Source organism: Cyberlindnera jadinii, assembly GCF_001661405.1.
Source record: "Cyberlindnera jadinii NRRL Y-1542 unplaced genomic scaffold CYBJAscaffold_3, whole genome shotgun sequence".
Classification (NCBI taxonomy): domain Eukaryota; kingdom Fungi; phylum Ascomycota; class Saccharomycetes; order Phaffomycetales; family Wickerhamomycetaceae; genus Williopsis; species Williopsis jadinii.
The window spans coordinates 383,230-401,686 of record NW_017963654.1 but is presented as its reverse complement, the minus strand read 5'-3'; the positions used below and the strand labels follow the sequence as shown (position 1 = coordinate 401,686).

General features: G+C 45.1%; 8 protein-coding genes across 8 annotated transcripts; 4 read left to right on the top strand and 4 right to left on the bottom strand.

The window, feature by feature from the left end:
* Positions 1-56: 56 nt before the first annotated feature.
* Positions 57-1,294, bottom strand: CYBJADRAFT_166537 (alkene reductase). The gene has a single exon (XM_020214529.1). It carries the CDS (start codon positions 1,231-1,233, stop codon positions 70-72), a length of 1,164 nt encoding a protein of 387 aa, XP_020071793.1. The 5' UTR covers positions 1,234-1,294; the 3' UTR covers positions 57-69.
* A 1,357-nt stretch (positions 1,295-2,651) lies between these two features.
* CYBJADRAFT_116890 (FAD/NAD(P)-binding domain-containing protein) lies at positions 2,652-3,914 on the top strand (the record flags this gene model as incomplete). The annotated part of the gene is made up of 1 exon (XM_020212215.1): positions 2,652-3,914. A coding segment is annotated over one exon (1,263 nt), but the record flags the coding sequence as incomplete, so codon positions are not given.
* Positions 3,915-4,027: 113 nt separating this feature from the next.
* Positions 4,028-6,197, bottom strand: RTK1 (putative serine/threonine protein kinase RTK1). Its single transcript, XM_020214528.1, has one exon. The coding sequence runs from the start codon at positions 5,881-5,883 to the stop codon at positions 4,282-4,284; it is 1,602 nt and encodes a 533-aa protein (XP_020071791.1). The 5' UTR covers positions 5,884-6,197; the 3' UTR covers positions 4,028-4,281.
* Positions 6,198-7,280: 1,083 nt separating this feature from the next.
* MAM3 (Mam3p) lies at positions 7,281-9,480 on the bottom strand. Its single transcript, XM_020214527.1, has one exon. The coding sequence runs from the start codon at positions 9,334-9,336 to the stop codon at positions 7,492-7,494; it is 1,845 nt and encodes a 614-aa protein (XP_020071790.1). The 5' UTR covers positions 9,337-9,480; the 3' UTR covers positions 7,281-7,491.
* A 709-nt stretch (positions 9,481-10,189) lies between these two features.
* Positions 10,190-11,911, top strand: NAP1 (histone chaperone NAP1). The gene has a single exon (XM_020217323.1). The coding sequence runs from the start codon at positions 10,354-10,356 to the stop codon at positions 11,614-11,616; it is 1,263 nt and encodes a 420-aa protein (XP_020071789.1). The 5' UTR covers positions 10,190-10,353; the 3' UTR covers positions 11,617-11,911.
* Positions 11,912-12,331: 420 nt separating this feature from the next.
* Positions 12,332-14,793, top strand: HSF1 (stress-responsive transcription factor HSF1). Its single transcript, XM_020214526.1, has one exon. The coding sequence runs from the start codon at positions 12,820-12,822 to the stop codon at positions 14,764-14,766; it is 1,947 nt and encodes a 648-aa protein (XP_020071788.1). The 5' UTR covers positions 12,332-12,819; the 3' UTR covers positions 14,767-14,793.
* Positions 14,794-15,043: 250 nt separating this feature from the next.
* Positions 15,044-16,572, top strand: CYBJADRAFT_61200 (uncharacterized protein). Its single transcript, XM_020217820.1, has one exon. It carries the CDS (start codon positions 15,322-15,324, stop codon positions 16,519-16,521), a length of 1,200 nt encoding a protein of 399 aa, XP_020071787.1. The 5' UTR covers positions 15,044-15,321; the 3' UTR covers positions 16,522-16,572.
* Positions 16,561-18,160, bottom strand: SLM3 (tRNA-5-taurinomethyluridine 2-sulfurtransferase). The gene has a single exon (XM_020214525.1). It carries the CDS (start codon positions 17,800-17,802, stop codon positions 16,624-16,626), a length of 1,179 nt encoding a protein of 392 aa, XP_020071786.1. The 5' UTR covers positions 17,803-18,160; the 3' UTR covers positions 16,561-16,623.
* Between the last annotated feature and the right edge of the window lie 297 nt (positions 18,161-18,457).

The following is an 18,457-nucleotide window of genomic DNA, read 5'->3' as shown; positions in this document are numbered from 1 at the left end:
CCCCCACATCGCAGTTTAACCACAGCAACTAATTCCGAAAATTCGAAGCATATAAAGACGAGACATATATTATTCTGAGTAAAATGGATAGTCGTTATAACCTTCATCTTCTGACGTGTAAAACGTATCACGGTTGTACTTTGCCAGTGGCCATCCATTGTATAAACGATCAGGAAGATCGGGATTGGATATGAAGACTCGCCCGTACGCAATACATGTTTGAGGCTTATCAGTTTCCACTCTAATCAGCTCTGGATGATGCGCAAAATTACCAGCTTTAATAACGACGCCTCTCCATATGGAGTATATGAAGTCGGTTGAGATGAAAGAACCTTGACTGATATCTGAGTCACCTTCCAAGTTCGAGTCAATTACTCTCGGCTCAACTATTGAGATGTACGCAATTCTGTAACCAGATTGTTGAGCTCTTTTCTCGAGCTCTCCAATGACGTAGGCATTTTGGGCCACGATAAGAGTCTCTTCAACACCAGACATTCCGCCAAATACGTTAAAAGGCGATAGCCTAACAGCTACTTTATCAGCACCAATGGCATCAATAACTGCGTCTACTGTTTCCAGTAGAAACCGTGCCCTGTTTTCAATAGATCCCCCGTACTGATCTGTTCTCACGTTACTAATAGGATCCAAAAATTGGTTGAGCAGATATCCATTTGCAGCATGGAGCTCTACTCCATCAGCACCAGCACGGATTGAATTCTGAGCCGCAATGACAAACTTGTTAGTGTAGTGATGAATTTCATCAATGGTTAGCTCTCTTTGAGCCAAACCATGTTCAAAGGCTTCTCTCTCAGAGGCTTCGTCTTTGTATAAGCCTGCACTGGCAGACACATAGTCATAACCATTTCTTTTCAAATACGCTGGAGATGCTTGTCTTCCAAGGGAAAACAATTGAACAAAGACATATGATTGATTCTCATGAATCGTGTGAAAGATTTGTGACCATCCGTCGATTTGGTTCTCTGCCCAAATACCAGGTTGGTTCAAGTTAGCATCCTGTGGAGAAACAGCAATGGCTTCAGTAATTACCAAGGTTCCAGGTTTTGAAGAGCGATCACGGTAATACTGTACCATGATTTCCTGTGGTACATTCTGCTCTGCCCTGAACCTGGTTAAAGGTGCCAGAACAACCCTATGGCTCAAAGTTACCGAGCCCACTTTCAAGGGTTCAAACAATCGTGTATCTTTCAAGCTTAATGGTGCTGGAAATTCCATGGTTTCTTACTGAGATCAGACACAGAAAGTTATATTGTAAGCTAACTTTGGTGAACTCGTCATTAGCCTGCCTTTATATAGTCCTTGGTGATGTCAAGTTGATTTGTAATCCTGTTATGCACTCCCCCATGCTAAGATAATGGCACATGTTGCTGATCAATTTTGAAGGTCTAAAACACCAAACATTAGTGAGAACCTATCACAGATATAAGAAGAGAAAGAGATCACTCAGTGCTCCCTCGTAGAGTGTAGAAATATATATTCAGATACAGCTAAATGGTTTCGTTCTAGCCAATAATTCACTACAATGCACAATTCATGCAAGTTCAGTTTAGACCGGACAGGAACAATTGCTGGCACACCTATCTCAAAAAGGAACGAAACATATATGCCCTTGATTAAAGACCATTGCTCTCATGGTGATGCAAAGACGTGCTTGAAGTTGACCGTGACGGGAAGACCTTGCACTATGCTCAAGGACTAGTTTTGGCGTACCCAGGTGCATCCTGTGGTAGTCAATGTACGCTCGATCAGTGCCAATGCTGAGATGCCAGACAGCGTACAGCCAGACAGTTTACTGTCTAGTATTTGATAGTTTAATCCTTCACAGAAGATCAATTGCACTTATTAGGCCACTGGCACAGATTTGGCCCAGTGTAAGCCCTGGTGTTTAATAGTGCCTAACTACACATCTGGGTTAATATTATCTTATAATATGTAGTACTCCAAATGACTACCAAAGCTGGATCGCGTATTTGAGCAGTCGAAGATGCAACACCATTTGAACAATACCAGGGTTAGTGTATTGGTCACATGCTATTGCATTCTTAAAGGCTCATGAGTGGACCGACTTCCACCATCCATCAACCCATGTGTTCTCACGATTCCTTGTCATGACACCATACTTTTGCCGTGTCCAGTGAGGCTTCATTGGCACGGACCTCGCAATGTCCCACCAAAGCGAATATGTAGTTCTAAAAGCAGTCTCTGCCGCATCAAATTATTTTACATACATATGTCCCGTCAAAAGGTATAGCAGGTTTGTGAGCCAATTGGCTTCTCCCTCGCACCCATACAAACACGCATTATATCGCTTCCACAACAAGGCCGACGTCTCAATTGGCCACGAGGACCATCACGGTCATCGTACGAGGCTCGTGAATCCTCATTGGATCATTTGATAGCCGACCCTAATTCCTTTGTGCATGCGGGTAGAAAATGGACAAATACACAGTACAAAACTGTGGCTTCTTGACCGAAACGAGCATGCAAAGCGGGACATCTCACCATGGTAAACAACGTTAACAATGAGACTGATTGGTATATAAACCCTTCAGTGGATACTGTATTCTTCTGGCAATGTGTCCGGCTCCATATCTCCCTACAATAAATAAACAGAAATGACAGTTAAGAGTCCAAAATCCATTGCAATTATCGGTGCCGGCCCTGGTGGCTTGGTCAGTGTTAACGAGTACCTCAACACCAAGCTGGAGGATGGTACCCCAGCTTTTGATAAAGTTGTCGCATTCGAGCAGAAAGGAAGCGTTGGAGGTGTCTGGGTCTACTCTGATGAACCTGATGTCGTCGAGGATGACTTGATAAAGTCCCAGTATTGGAACGCAGACACGGTCCACCCTGAGATCAAGGCGCCAGAAGGCGTTGAGAACCACACTGTTGATAATCCGCTGGAAACTGCTCCAGCTGATAATGCACACCAATGGAGACGTTCTGGTGTTTATCCAAACCTGTACACAAACGTTTCTCGCCGTTTCCTTAGATTCTCCTCTATTCCATATACCCCAGGTAAGGAAAGAGATGTTATCGGCCCTCTCATCACACACGAAGACGTCAACGAAGTCCTGGAGACGTTTGCCGATGAGCACAAATTGAAAGAGCACATCAGATTGAACACACAAGTTCAGGATGTTCGTAAGGACGGCGACCAGTGGGTTCTCACTTTGAGAAAGACCGGTGGTGATAAAGACGAATGGTATACAGAGTCGTTTGATGCTGTCGCCGTGGCTTCAGGCCACTACTCCACACCATACATTCCGTATATTAAAGGGCTGGACACCAGAGCAAAGGGATCCGTATCCCATGCCAAGTCATACAGAACTGCTGAGCCATTCAAGGACAAGACGGTCTTAATCGTTGGTTCTTCCCTCAGTGGTGTCGATATTGCTCAGTACATTGACCCTATCGCTAAGGTTGTCTTTTCTCGTACGCCAGGTAAAGAGGAGATCTACAAGTGGATCACAACCGCTGCCGAGAAGGCTGATACCAGACCTCGAATCAAGGAGGTGAATGGAGATCTTGTTACTTTTGTAGATGGCACTCAACTGGTTGTTGATCATATCATCTTTGCAACGGGTTACCACTGGCGCTGGCCATTCTTGAACGACAAGTTGATTCAACAGACCAAACCAGGCTATGAGGGAACTACAACTTCTGCATCCCGTGTTAAGGACTTGTATTGGAATATCTTCAACATTGAAGACCCAACATTGGCCTTCATCGGTGTTACTATTGGTACTACAAAGTTCCATTCACTTGAAGCAGCAGCAGCAGCAACTGCTGGTATCTGGAGTGGTTCCAAGCAATTGCCTTCAAAGGAGGAACAGTATAAATGGATTCAGGATAGAATTGCCGAAACTGGTGACAACTTATTCTTCCACTACTATGAGTACCATACGATCAAGGAGAAATGGTTTGATCCAGTCATTGAGAAGTTTGCACAAGATGGCCGTGTCAACCCACTTGAAGGTGAAGACATCACAGATCTTGACAGGGGGCTAGAGTCTGCTGAAAAGACCTATTACGGTGTCAAGAACCGTGATCCTATCTACAATTCTCTACACTAGGCCTACTTTATGAATGATTATCTATCGAGTTGTACTTTGACACCCGATCATTAGAGAAATATTTAATATAGTATAAATCATGAATCATATATGGGACTAGAACTTCGTACCAAAGAACTGCTGCGTTATCAATGTGTGTAAGTACTATGTGCTATAATAAAAAAAGTGACTATAGTAAGCTAGAGCTTCAGCCTTCAACTTGAACTGGTTGAGCAGTTTCAACGGTTGCTTCTTTTTGGTTCTTTTCTTCTTCTTTCTTCTTTTGTAGCTCGTTCAGTTCGTCCTCCGTCACTAGGTGATGGGTGTGCGTCTCTGGTTGTTTAACGAGCTCACCGTCAGCGTTAGCATGACAAACCTCTATACCTTCAAACCATGGATCTGTAAGAATATCATCCATGGTTGCTCTTTCTGATGGATTGAGTTCTAACATCTTCCCGATGATTGGTCTTGAAGCGTGTGGTAAAAGTCTCATCAAACGATATGGTCCCTTTGAACGTGATTTATGCTCTGGATTATCAGGATTAGGTTCTGGCTTCAATGAAAACAACTTGAAGGAGTTATCTGTCTGTTTTGGTGCCTTCCAAGGGAAACGTCTCAATGTCATACAACAAAACATAATAGCAACTGACCAAATGTCCAAAGGTCTTGGATCGTAATAGCGCTCCACGAGCACTTCCGGTGCAAGGTAAGGATCAGAACCAACAATTCCCTTTGCCTTGACGATTTCGTTCTCGTATGGGTATTTGAACACAACGGCAGAGCCGAAATCGATCAACTTTATGATACCAGACTTGTTAACGACACAGTTATCCAATTTCAAATCACGGTGTGCCAATCCCATCCCATGGAGATAGGCAGTTCCACTGACAATCTGTTTGAAGCAACAGTGTATTTCATGCTTTGTCATCAACCCACTCATGACAATGGTAAAGAAATCATAAGGTGCAAATTCCATGACAACCAAAAAGGTCATGCCTTCCTGTAGCATATCCAAGGTCTCTATAACGTTCTCGTGGTGCAATGTAGACCCAACACAGAATTCACTAGTTACTTTCTTGGAATAATCTGCATCGGATTCACGGTCGTTCTTTGGTCTGAACTTCTTCACAGCGTACAGTTTACCGTCGCTTCTCTGAACAACATTCACAGAACCACCGGCACCTTCACCCAACATCTTACCTGGAATACCGTACTTCTCAACCAACTCTGATGCGCTGTCAACCCCAACTCCAAACACCATCTTGTTGTTATTTGGCGATGATGTTGATGATTGCGATGGGCTTAATGTGTTGAGGAACTTTGACACAGTTTTTGATTTACCCTGGAGTTTCGACTTCTGGCTATCACTAGACGAACTCTTACTGGTTTTGGCCTCTTCTTTATCCTTCTTGCCGGCCGTAACCTTCTTGAAGAATCTCTTCAACCCCAATTTCCTCTTCGTCTTCGGGTCCTCATGGTCATGAGAGACCTGTGGGCTTGGATTAATCAACGTGGGGGAGCGTGAGCTTGGCTTGCTCGAAAAGATCGAGTTTCTAGAAGTCTTTGGCGTGAGCTTCACACCTTCTTCCTTCATCACACTGCCCTTCAGCTTACTCTTTGTGCTATGAAAGATCCCCTTCTGCGTGCCATCCGCAGACGTCGACGACGATAGTGACACGTGCGAGCCCGAGCGGATCGAGGCTGATGGTCTAACCGCAGAGTGCTGAGACGAATGCGAAGCAACGTTCCTTATGCTCAGCTGAGATACATCCAGCTGTTGCTGGTGTTGGCTTTCCGTGTTCTCCACCATTTTTCTTGTACGCTTCTTCTGTTTTTCTCAAACGGGGTGAACAAGTTCTCAAAATCAGCCTGGACGTGAGGGGGGTATAGTGACAACGGTGTGTAGCTGTGTTTCCTCAGGGTATTGGTCTATAGCGCGCTGAATAAACCACCAGCCGTGATGTTCCAACTCCTTAATCGTAGGAAAACAAAATAAGCCAAATCAAAAAGGGGGTTAAAACCAATGTTCACGGGTCGTAAAGGAGTTTATAGCACAACTCCCATATGATTAACTCCGTTCTTTTTCCCTCAATTGTAGTGAACTAGAAACAAAAGGAAGAAGACGAAGAAGAGTAACAAGAGGAGGAAGAGGAAGCAAGTGTGGGAAAATGATGAGATGCTCCCCCTTCCCTCCATGCCTTTTATTTCTTTTTCTTTTTTTTGGCCTTGGGGTCGGCTTCTCCTTTGGGCTTGTGCGCTTCCACCACAGATCACACACACGAACGAACACGAATCACGGCAGGGCGGGAGAGAGCCAGTAAAGGGGAGCTGGAGGGGGGGGGGTGGCTACAAGGGCCTCATGGGAAAATTGGGAGCGTGCACGCACAGAGCGTCTTGCTCAAAGCATGCGCTTTTCCCTCTCTGGAGGTGAGAGGCTCGGCATGGGAGACAGGAAACACGAGCGTCGAGGAAACCGGCCGAGCTTCGCATTCGCACGGGCGGGGGACCCGGGGCGATGTGAAACAGTGTGTGGTTCACGCTGTTCATGTGATGCTTGAATAGTTTTTATACCAGATCTCTTTCCCACACAATGGTACTTGAGACGTGGATGTATCATCTATGCCAACTGACAACGAACCACACCAGGGCTCCGTCCGCTACTCAGCACACCTACCGGCTGTCCTTTGCCCCACGCTTGCTATGACGTTTGTCCTGCTTTGGTGTGGGAACTGGCACGGTCGCTGGACGTGGATGTCGGCCTGCGGCTTTAGCGAGTGCCGCCCTTCCCCCTCCCTTCAGTGGGCTTAGGCTGATACAGTTGGTAACGGCTGGGCAGGTGATGGTTGGAAGTGGGCAGAGAGCCCAATACAGCCGTTCCAACGGATTTGCAGAAAAGCTGTTACCCGATAGGACCTCGAGGTTTCAATGGCACAGGACGCCTCGAGGTCCAGAAGGCTTACCACGTTACGGATCAACGCCGGCGTGGTTCCTGTAGATAAGGGCCGTGCCTACGACTTGGACGGCGGCATCGCTATCACCACGGATCTAGAGTGGGAATATTACGTGGGGATTCAACCAGATATACAGAATCGTGCCGATCCAGCATTGTGATGCGAATTAAACGGCCTTGACAGCAGAATCACATGCACGTCCCTCATTATCTGGTCTGGACCGACTTCTGAGCTACGTAGGTCAGCAGTGGTGATTGTGGACTTAGTGAAGGGAGCAGAGATGCGTTGAAATACGTTATATGTATACAGAGAAAGACCAACAGTTTCCACTGTCAATATACGTCAAATAAAGAGAAAAATATGAAAGATACCGGCTTACTAATTTGAAGAGAATAACAGGACAAGAAAAGAAGGCAAGGATCGAAACAGGATGAGGAAAGACGCAAACGAATAACAATAAAGGGTGCTCAAACGACTCTAGAAGCTCTTCTTGATGCTGTTTTCATATTATGAGATTCGTGCCCAGCTGCGATCAAAAGAGCCTGTGTCTCGTCATCGTCATCGCTCAACTCATCATCAGGTCTACTTTCAATGATGGTCTTGGAATACCCTTGCACTTGAACAACACTCTCAATGATACCTCCAGTACGATAGCTATGTTGTTCCATGTTTTCAATCGAACCAGAGCGTTGAACCGAGAGGTTCTTTGCATAGTGCCCTTGAACATCAGATGGATCTGCCAGATCTGTGGATACTCTGCCCGTGACATGTGTGTTCAATGAACTGGTACGATTTGTTAAAAGGCTTCTATTACTGTTAGAAGTGCTGGTCCTTACAGGAACCCTGTCATTTGTGCCATAATCAGGAGATGTAGGTCTAGAAAGTGGAGTCTCTTGTGTAGCAGGAGGCAACAATGGCTCCGCATCGTTCGTGTCATCTGGATCATCCTCATAATCATACCTTAAGGTGGAAATCTTACGGGCCGGTTGTTGCTTCTTGATGGTGACAAACGTCTTGTTCGTTTCAAGTGGATTGGATGCCAAGTTATGTGGCTTAAACTGTATTGTAGCGTTTTGTTCATCACCGAGATCAGCATCAGCTCCAACTTCAATGGATGCTCTATTGCTGTTGGTGTATAAAGAGTGTAAGTATTGCGTGAGATGTCTCTTCGCCAATGGACCAGGCTCAACACGTTTGATGTTTCTATCGATATCAATGAAAACATCCGATTCATCAACAATCTCCTCACCAATCAACTCTTCGATGACGTCTTCCAAGGTTAAAACACCAATGCCTCCGTCGGAGTCACCAGGGCGTTCACTCACAACAACCATATGTGATTTTCCCTCTTGGAAATAGTTTAGAATGTTCAAACACGATGTCTCAGGAGGAGTCTCCGGGAGTGTTGCCAACGGGAAGGACGAGACCGGTAGTGCATCTTCAGGGTCATAGGAAATCAACACACGGACGAGTAACATACCAATGAAGTTTTTTGGTTCGTTAGGTAGATGAATTGGGATTCTGGAGAACCCAGAGTTGAAAATATCCTCCACAGTCTTCTCATCGAGGATGGCATCAGAGCTCATTGTAAAGACGTTCTTCATTGGAGTCATAATATCAGATACTTTCTTCTCCTTCAAGTCTAGCACAGCGCTGATAATCGTAACCTCATCGCTGTTTAACCTTTCTACACCCATGGTTCTGTGAAGTGTGACAAGGGTTTTCAAACCGGATTTCTTGTAAATCGTGCCATGATCCTCACCGAGGATAGTATCCAACAACATTGCGATTGGGTATGCGACAGGGTACATCAAGTACATCAATCCAAGTACAAACGGCGTAAAGAAAGCACCGATCTGAAGACCGTAACGGACACAGACTGATTGAGGAATGACTTCACCAAAGATCACAATCGACGCTGTAGAGCTCACCACGGCGGGCCAACCACCACCCAAGACACGATCAAGAACAATTGGTAATGTTTCATTTGTTATAACGTTTGACAAGAGCAAAGTAACCAAGACCCAGTGCTTACCGCGGTCGATCAACTTCAACACCTTTTTGGCATTCTTCTGTTCAGTTGCGTCCCCGGAAGAGGAGATAACCTTTAGGTACACCTCATCTTGACCCATGAGACCAAGCGTTAACCCTGCAAAGACACCACCCGCAAGCACCAAGAAGGCAGATATAAACAGGTACCACCAGTACTGCTGTGGAGTTAAAGGCTCATGCTTCTCAACGGAAACTTTGGTGGCCTCTCTAGTAAACAGACCTAGAGGCAGTGCCTGGGCCAGGCGAGGCACAACACTCATCGTGGAGAAAAGGCTTGCTATACGACCATTGTTGTTGATAGTTCTCCTATTCATAAACCTTATGGGCGACGGCCTTGACATGGGTTCTTATAGTAATATTCAGAGATAAGAAAGAGGATCTTTGAAATATCTGGGAAAATGTACGCTTTAATAGGGGGTGTTTATGGGAAAGGAGACACCAATTACACAGTTTTTCTCATAATTTGCCAGAGTTTGTGTCCTGTGTGCCCAGTGCGCGTGTTTTATTTTCTCGAACTTTCGGATCCACTGCCAGAAAATCGAATTAGGGCAACGTCTGGGCTCAGCCGTGTGATTATGTGGTCGGAAAATCTGGGCGGGAGAAGCCAATTACTGGTACATGCACGCACGGGGGGAAGAGACTTAGGCAGTGGACACGATGACTTTTTACATCGCTGATACCAGCACAGTTCTGGCTGTCTGCAGGGGAGGGGCGAGGGTCGTCGTTTGCAGAGTTCTGTAACAAATTGCACGTGTTTCCATCACTAGCATTTAACCACCAGGGACGTAAACATCCTGGGAGATTGTCCGGATTATCAGATCGGATAGTTTAGTCCTATTTTAATGATTAGGATTCCCGTTCCGTCATCACGTCTTGGAAATAATGGGAGTACGATAATCTTAGGCTAAAAAATACGCAAGAAAACACATCCACCCACAGCTGTAAAGGAAGAAATCATAGCCTCTCTCCCTGTAATTGGAGGTGGATTGATCTCAGCCAGTGTTACAGGCTTCATGATGTATGTCAGCTTGTGTAATGTTACCTAAAAGTTACTGGCATAAGTGCTGCTTTTCTTTTTTTTTGCCTGCCTATCGGTGTAAAACTGGAATTTCGGTTTTTCCCCTTTCACATTCAAAGCGCTGTGGCCAAAAAAAATTTTTGTGGGAAAATCACAGGTTTTCAACACGCCGTGGTAGCTTTCTCCTTTAAACAACATCGACACAGCTATTTGTAATACCCTTTAATTTATCAAAAATCGACTATTGCAAGTGGATAGGATGTCTGAGCCCATCAAGAAGAAAATCAACCAGTTGGCATCTGCGCCAACTCCACAGAATACGCCTGCCTCACTCACAGGATCGTATTTGAAGAACAACCCTTTGATGGTTCCAACAACCATTGATGAGGAGGCTGAAATCAAGAAGAACTTGAGTAACAATCCAGCTTTCTTGTCAATGATTCAGGGTAAGTTGGGTACTCTGATTGGTAAGGACTCCGGGTATGTTGATGCTTTGAGCCCTAAAGTTAAGAACAGAATCTACTCTCTGAAGGCTATTCAAAAGCAACAGATGGATCTCGAACCGGAATTTCAAAGGGAGTTGTTGGAATTGGAGAAGAAGTACGCTGCAAAGTACCAACCTATCTACAACCACAGAAGAGATATCATTAATGGTGTGGTTGAGCCAACTGAAGAAGAGATTGAGACTGGTAAGCAGATTGAGAAGGAGCTCGGCGCATATGAGGACGAAGAGGAGGATGCACCAAAATTAGAAGAGATCAAGGAGGAGGAAGATGAGGCCGAAGGTGAAACCAAGGAGGAGGAAAAAGGTATTCCAAACTTCTGGTTGACCGCTTTTGAGAACCTCAGTTTCCTCTCGCAAACCATCACGGATAGAGATCAAGAGGTTTTGGCATTTTTGAAGGATGTTCGTCTCGAATACCTCTCTCAACCAGGATTCCGTCTTGTGTTTGAGTTTAACGAAAACCCATTCTTCAAGAATCAAAAGCTCTCAAAGACATACTACTACCAAACAGAACTTGGCTATTCTGGTGACTATATCTATGACCATGCTGAGGGAGATGTGATCGAATGGACATCCGCAAAGCAAAACGTCACTGTGACTATCGAAAGAAGAAGACAAAGAAACAAACAGACACAGCAGACCAGAACCATCGAGAAGGCCACGCCTGTCGAGTCCTTCTTCAACTTTTTCGATCCTCCAAAGGCCCCAGCGGATGACGAGGAAGGCGCCGAGGAGGACGAGGAAGACCTTGAAGAGACTGAAGAGTTAGAAGCAAGATTGAAGCTCGATTACCAATTGGGTGAAGAGTTGAAGGATCAGTTGATTCCAAGGGCTATTGACTGGTTTACCGGAGCCGCCGTGGATTACGAAGGTGAACTGGAGGACGAATTCGATGAGTTTGATGAGGAAGACGACGACGACGAAGATGACGACGAGGATGAGGATGAAGATGACGACGAGGATGATGCAGAAGGTGGTCCAAAGGGTAAACAACCACCTGAGTGTAAACAAACCTGAGGATGGAGTCGCTCTCAGAAACCATGACACAAAATGGAAGACTAACGACAATTTTTAAAGTTCTTCAGTTTTATTTCTAGTTTTCGCTTACGGAGTTTCTGTAGACACCGCTTAGGTTGTTGTATTGTTCCATGGCAAGCTTGCAAAGTGATACTTCTTGTGTCTACAGGAGATCAAGCCTCAACGTTTTCCAGACTGCACAATATGTCAAAATTGAGTATCTTTGCCACCACTATGGTTCGGGCTAGCAGCCATTGTACCGAACAACCAACAGTAGCAAGCGAGTACATGTTATGACAACGACTACGACAACAAACCAGCCATATTTGTTGCAAACGAGCGTAAAAGGAGTTCATTTGGCTTCCATGAGCAGGGTTACCTGGCATCCATTGTGAGACCGTGGAATGGAAACACACGCACTCTAGATGACTTAACTGCGATGGAACGTTATAGAATGTAGTGGAACGTCGTAGAATATTTACAGCTGCCCGAAGGGAAAGACCTCCACTCCAAATCCGGAGATTGCAAAGTACATTTGGCCATGTAACGATGTCCTGATTTGAAAACCACCAACCCCTTGGAACCAGGACCCCAAGTTAACTAACGCCTAACAAATAGCCCAGCATACAGCTATAGTGGGTAGCAGTACTTCAAACCAAAAAAAAAACTTTCTTATAAACAAACTTCTCAATGCACATTCCTTACTTTCCTCTTAAAGCACTTCATTCATCCCTAGAAATATAACGAAAAGTTTGGCTGTTTCGTTGAGGTTTCTTTTGTTAATCAAGGGACTTTTTTGTTAGAGACCCAACATTACGTACAGATCAAAAGTATCAAACTGTGTGTGTCCCTGTTCGATTAGACTTGACGCAATTGCGCTACAACTTGACGTGCACTTTCCAAATTTCTTTTGTTTTCATTTTCGTTTTCCTTGTTTTTTGTTTTGTTTTGTCCCAGCTCCGGTCAGGGGAAAACTTAACGAGAAACCGTAAGTTCCGACCAGACACAGAGCTTTTGTTGATTGTTTTCAGGGCTGAAGCCGTAAACCGGAACTTACGTTTGAAAGGCACCCAACTTTCCGGGTAGTTGTCCCGGTGATTCCCAGATTGCTACTTGGACACATCCGCACACCACTAATAAAATTTTGACAAGTACTTGGCCCTAAACGCTACAGAAGGGGAAACATAGTTAATGGGAAGAACGATGGAGGACAGTCCTCAACAATCAAATTTCTTTGATACAGCTAATAGGGTACAACTAGCGAACTCCATTTTAGGCACAAATCACAGAGGCACACCACAGAGATACAGCCAAAGTCCATACCTCCTGCATACCACACAGAGGGCAAACAATATTGGACTCATCGCAGCAGGGAACACACAAGTTTCTCAGTCGTATCCTGCCTATCCTAATATTCCACAAGAACCTTATTCAACGGTGCCCATCATTGAGACGCTTCCATCGCAGGCTATGAGTAATCCACAATCGTTTCAACCAACTCAGCAACGGAATTTGAACGGACAGAGAACGCAGGCACCTAATATGGCAACGGTAAATCAGCAGAACCCCAATCCGAGCTCCAATCCAAACCCTGTGACACCGAACCATTTCTACGTGGAGGAGTCACCAATGGCATTCAGCACAGATGATACCTTTCCACCTATGCTGCTGGACTCTTTTAACCCAACAGAGGACGTTCCACGACTACAGGAAATTGAAACTGTGTCACCTCAAACGACTACGGATCTTATGCAGTATAGGGCTAACCCGTTAACGGCATCCAGCAGTACATCCACATCGGCGACCAATAAGAAATCAACAGCAGAACAGAGTCCTAAGAAGTACAAGAATGGCGCCTTAGCGTTGACAGAGAATGGTAAACATCATTCATCGCATAAGAGCTCGAAGAAACATACCAAGAACAGACCTGCCTTTGTAACTAAGCTATGGACGATGGTTAACGACCCGGCAAACCAGGAGTTAATAAACTGGTCCGACGATGGGCTATCATTCATCGTTGACAACAGAGAGTTGTTTGTGCAGCAAGTATTACCCAAATATTTTAAACATTCGAATTTTGCCAGTTTTGTTCGACAGCTAAACATGTATGGCTGGCATAAAGTTCAGGACGTTAACTCTGGGTCGTTGCATAGTGATGAGAGATGGCAGTTCAACAATGAGAACTTCCAACGTGGTAAGCCGGAGTTGTTGGACCAGATTGTTCGTAATAAGCCACAAGATGACGCCGATGAAGCAGAGAGTGCACAGCAACAGGCAAACGGATTCAAGGGAATCAACGTTAAGCTGTTGATGAACGAGCTATCCACCCTCAAGACGAACCAGTTGAAGATTACAAAGGAATTATCGCGTGTTCGCCAGGACAACGAGCTATTATGGCAAGAGCTATTTACCACACGTGAGAAGAATGCAGTTCAGAACGAAAAGATTGAAAAGATCTTACAATTTCTGGCGTCTGTGTATGGGAATAGGGTACAAGTGCTTGAAGATGATAGCGATGACCATTTGAGAGATTCTCAGGTCCAGATGTACTCTAGTCCAAGTTACATGTATCAACAACCAGTTTCCCAGCAACAGAGTGACCCATACTCTGAAGCCACGAGGTTTCAAAAACCAAGACTGTTGATCAAACAACGCAGCTCGTCGAATTCTTCCTCATCTCGTGCTGATAGCGCAAGATCTTCAGTTCCTGTGTCTGGCAGACCCACGATCTCTGAGCTTCCCGAGTCACCAGAGAATTTGAACTCGGAACAACTCCAGCAGTTGATAGATGAGACCAACTCAAGCACCGTGCCCAAGACCGATTCTCTACAGACATTACAAGGTGCAAACAACCCCAATCTGGACTCATTGTCCAAGACCATTGAGCAGCAAGGCCAGTCCATCGACGACATCATAACAAAATTACAAACGCAGCAGTACAACGCATCTTCTGTCGGACAGGACTCCACGCCTGCGGGGAACTTTGATCTCGATGAGTTTCTGAACCAAGATATTGACCCTGATGACAATGCTACGCTACAGCTCAACCCAATCGCAGATAAGCCTGGCACCATACATGAGCTGCCCGAGGAGGATGTTGATGTTCAACAATCTCCCGAGCCAGCGAAAAAGAAGACCAGATCAGCTTAGCACTTTTCAATTCTAACAATCGTCTACATTTTATAATACACCAAAGGGCTTCCCTTCAAAATTAAACTGCCTTTCTGCTCCTGCTCCGCCCGAAGGGGACAGCACGGGCCGCGTAGCATCAGACAACATGGAATGCCTACAAAGCTCCAGCACGCAAGCACGTAGGCTCAGTTTCTCGCCAGCGTGCGTGTTGTCGTTGTTGTCGTTGTTTGTTGCATCATGTGACGGAGAGCTGGGAGGAAACAGGCAAAATCTCGTAGTGTGCAGCGAGGCACAGATAGCGCACGAGAAGGGCGCGCCCTGAAAAAGTAAACAGAGCTAGGCAGAGCTAGGCAGAGCCAGGCAGAGGGCCAGGCAGAGGGCCAGGCAGAGGGCCAGGCAGAGGGAGCGTGAGAGGTACGGCGGACATCACGAAACGGTTCTTTTTTCGAGCTTACAGTACATAACATTGGGATCACTTGCTCATCGATTTCACATATTAAAGGAGTGTTGTTGTTGTATTTGAGTGATTCCGGTCGCAGGAGTAAAGTCAACACGTTGTTGGAATAGGTGCCAATGTCATCGGGGAAGAACAAACTGCCCAGGGCGACACTTGAACAGAAGATTGCTGCGCTGGACTTTTACCGTGAGCGACGTGCCAAAGACGATGAGGTGAAGACGTCGCAGGCGGACATTGTGAAGCACTTCAGGGATAAGATCTCGATATCGACGTCGAGCTTTAGCGAGTGGGTGAAGAATGAGGCGTCGTTACGCGAGCTGTACAACCGTTCTAATGGCGCACATAGGAAGAGCAAGAGAAAGCTCAAGTTCAAGTACGAGGAGATCAACCATGAGATGGATCTCATCGTGCAGGAGAGGTTGAAAGAAGGCGAGCTGGTTAACGAGCCGTTTCTGAGGAAGCACTGGTGCCGGCTGGCTCAGAAGTACGGTGTTGATAATCCAAAGCGACTGCAGAGTTTCTCTCATGGGTGGTTGACCCAGTTCAAGAAGAGACACGGAATCGATAAACAGAGCCGTGAAAGGAATAGAGAAGTGCCGAAGCTGAATCCTTCGATACCACCAACTTTGGGTGCCTCAAGAATACAGCTCCAGCCTCCAGAGCCATTGCAAAGAGAGCAGCCTCAACAAGATCAGAATAGACGGCTTCAGCTTACTCAGAATGGTGAAGTTGGTGGGTTTGGCCTTGAAGAGTACAACGAGGAGTACATGAATCTACAGAACTACGAAACGCTAATAACGAACCAGAGTAACTTTCTCCAACAACAGTTGAATGTTAGAGTACCACCACAGCAGGTTTCACAGGCGAGTCCTCTTCAGCAAGACGTTATACCTCCAATACTTGCCCCACGGAATAGATTGATTGAACAGCAGCAGCAGCAGCAGCAGCAGCAACAACAGCATCAACAGCAGCAGCAGCAGCAAATACAACGGCTTGGAGAACCACAAGAAAGTACGCAACAACGGGGATCTCAACGCGACTCACAACCTCAGATTCAACAGTTACAAATGCTGATGCAGCAACTCCAACAACAACAATTACAATTACAAGATGCATTGAATTCCCAGCAAACCTCCACACTATCAGATGGTGACTTTGAATTGTTCTTCACAAAGTATGGAGGTGAATTTCTGGATTATAACCGTGATAAGTATCCAGAAAGTGCTAAACTTTTTGAACATTTCCTAATCGTCTTTAAAAGGGAAAGAGAGATCTTTAATGAACGAAGGTTACGAGAGTTGATAACGAAAAGATGAGAAACGATAAATCATGAATACTATTCGTGTACTAATAGGATAATAGCTACCATGCTTCTAATGAATGTCTTTTTTTTCCACCTATATACAACACATGTTGTCCTATTCAACGAATTCAATGACACCTGAACCTAGACACCTCTCACCGTGGTAAACGGCGAGATACTGACCTCTAGCAATAGCTCTTCTCTTCTCCTTCAATTTAAATATGAATTTCCCGTCTTTGTTTTGTATTGAATCCAACGCATTGGGGTCTTGTAACGATCTATATTGGACTGTTAGTTCTTGGACAGGTATCTGAGTGATGTCAACTCTCCCAAGTGGCAGGAATTCGTTGACATATATCACACTCTTGTAAAGCTTTGCATTATCACCTCCTTTTACTATAACGATTTCGTTTGTTTCAAAGTTCTTATCACTGACAAACCAAGTACCTTTATACTTTGGATCACCTTGAGGCATTGAAATACCGCACTTTTGACCAATGGTGAAGGACCACAGACCATCATGTTTACCCCATACTTTGCCATCCTCTGTAACGATATTACCTGGTGTTTCATTGATAAAACTCTTCAAGAAATCGTGGAAGTTGTGTTGTGATGGATTGACAAAGCATAGCCCAATGGAGTCCGGCTTCTCAGCGACGGGTAAATCCCAATCACGAGCCATTTGACGAACTTCTGGTTTGGTGTAGTGTCCTATGGGGAACAATACACGGTTCATCACCGTGGGATTAATCTGTGAAAGGTAATAGCTTTGATCCTTCTTCTTGTAGTATGATCTCAAGAGATGCATCTCTCCATTCTCATGTTGCATGATTCTCGAATAATGGCCCGTTACTAACCACCAACGTTTCCCACTGTACCTCTTTGAAACGTAGTCAATGAGCCTGCCGAATTTCACATACCTGTTACAGTTGATATCTGGATTCGGTGTAATGCCTCGTTCGTAGCCGTCAATCATGGGCTCAAAGACGTCCAACCAGTAGTCTTTTTCGAACGAAACCTGTGTAACCGATATATCCAGCTTGTCAGAAACCTTTTGAACATCTTTCCAATCCTCCTCTAAGCATCGCTCGGAGTCAAGCTGGTTCCAATTGGCCATGAATATGCCTTCAACATTGACAAACTGCCGTGAATACATCGCTGCTGCCACGGAAGAATCAACTCCCGACGACATCGCAACAATGATCAAATCATTTGGATCAGGCGTTAACTGGGTGTACACATCTGGTGATCTGAGCCTCGGAAGAGTATGTAAGCGTCGTAAAGCCCTGAACATGTTCTTTTTCCAGCTTATGAGTTATGTCTTGTGAATGTGTCAAGAGCTCGGAGATGATGAAGTGAAAAAAAAGTTCTCCAAGCATACGACCTCCATACGTATAGCGAACAAAGCAGTGGGTGGACAGACTGATATTGTTTCGACAGCCTAGAAACAAAGCATTGCTGACAACCATTCTTCAGAGGTTTGAACATCTGAGCATAGGTTAAACTCTCTATTCTGTTGTCTGAGACAATGCCACTAACTTGAAGGTTCACAATAGTACTTCATCGCTTACACTATTGGTGATACTCACAGACAATGATCCCAAAAGTTTCAGCTTGAGAGACTCTGAAGATCTTTAACAGTTGTGCAGTCGAGTAAAGAACAGTAAGATGTGTCTTGTTAGGGATGATCCAAGTTCAAGATGTGCTAGTACTTTCCCTGAGGTGAAAACGCTCTTGAAGGATGGACTTGCACATGGTGTCTATTACAACTCCAGTAAGCAAGCATTGAAGTTGCTGAGGAAGATTGGATCTTATAAACGCAGTCCATGATTTAGTTCCAATATGCAACTGAAGATGCTTGAGCCACAAGGGTCATTGATTGAAAACACTTACAGTGATAATGTTCCTACTACACGTTCCAAGATTAATGTTGAAGGACATAGTTATAC

Bases quoted from the DNA above. Each gene is read 5' to 3' on its own strand.
- CYBJADRAFT_61200 (XM_020217820.1), top strand. From the start codon at position 15,322: ATGTCATCGGGGAAGAACAAACTGCCCAGGGCGACACTTGAACAGAAG.
- MAM3 (XM_020214527.1), bottom strand. From the start codon at position 9,336: ATGAGTGTTGTGCCTCGCCTGGCCCAGGCACTGCCTCTAGGTCTGTTT.
- SLM3 (XM_020214525.1), bottom strand. From the start codon at position 17,802: ATGTTCAGGGCTTTACGACGCTTACATACTCTTCCGAGGCTCAGATCA.
- CYBJADRAFT_166537 (XM_020214529.1), bottom strand. From the start codon at position 1,233: ATGGAATTTCCAGCACCATTAAGCTTGAAAGATACACGATTGTTTGAA.
- RTK1 (XM_020214528.1), bottom strand. From the start codon at position 5,883: ATGGTGGAGAACACGGAAAGCCAACACCAGCAACAGCTGGATGTATCT.
- NAP1 (XM_020217323.1), top strand. From the start codon at position 10,354: ATGTCTGAGCCCATCAAGAAGAAAATCAACCAGTTGGCATCTGCGCCA.
- HSF1 (XM_020214526.1), top strand. From the start codon at position 12,820: ATGGAGGACAGTCCTCAACAATCAAATTTCTTTGATACAGCTAATAGG.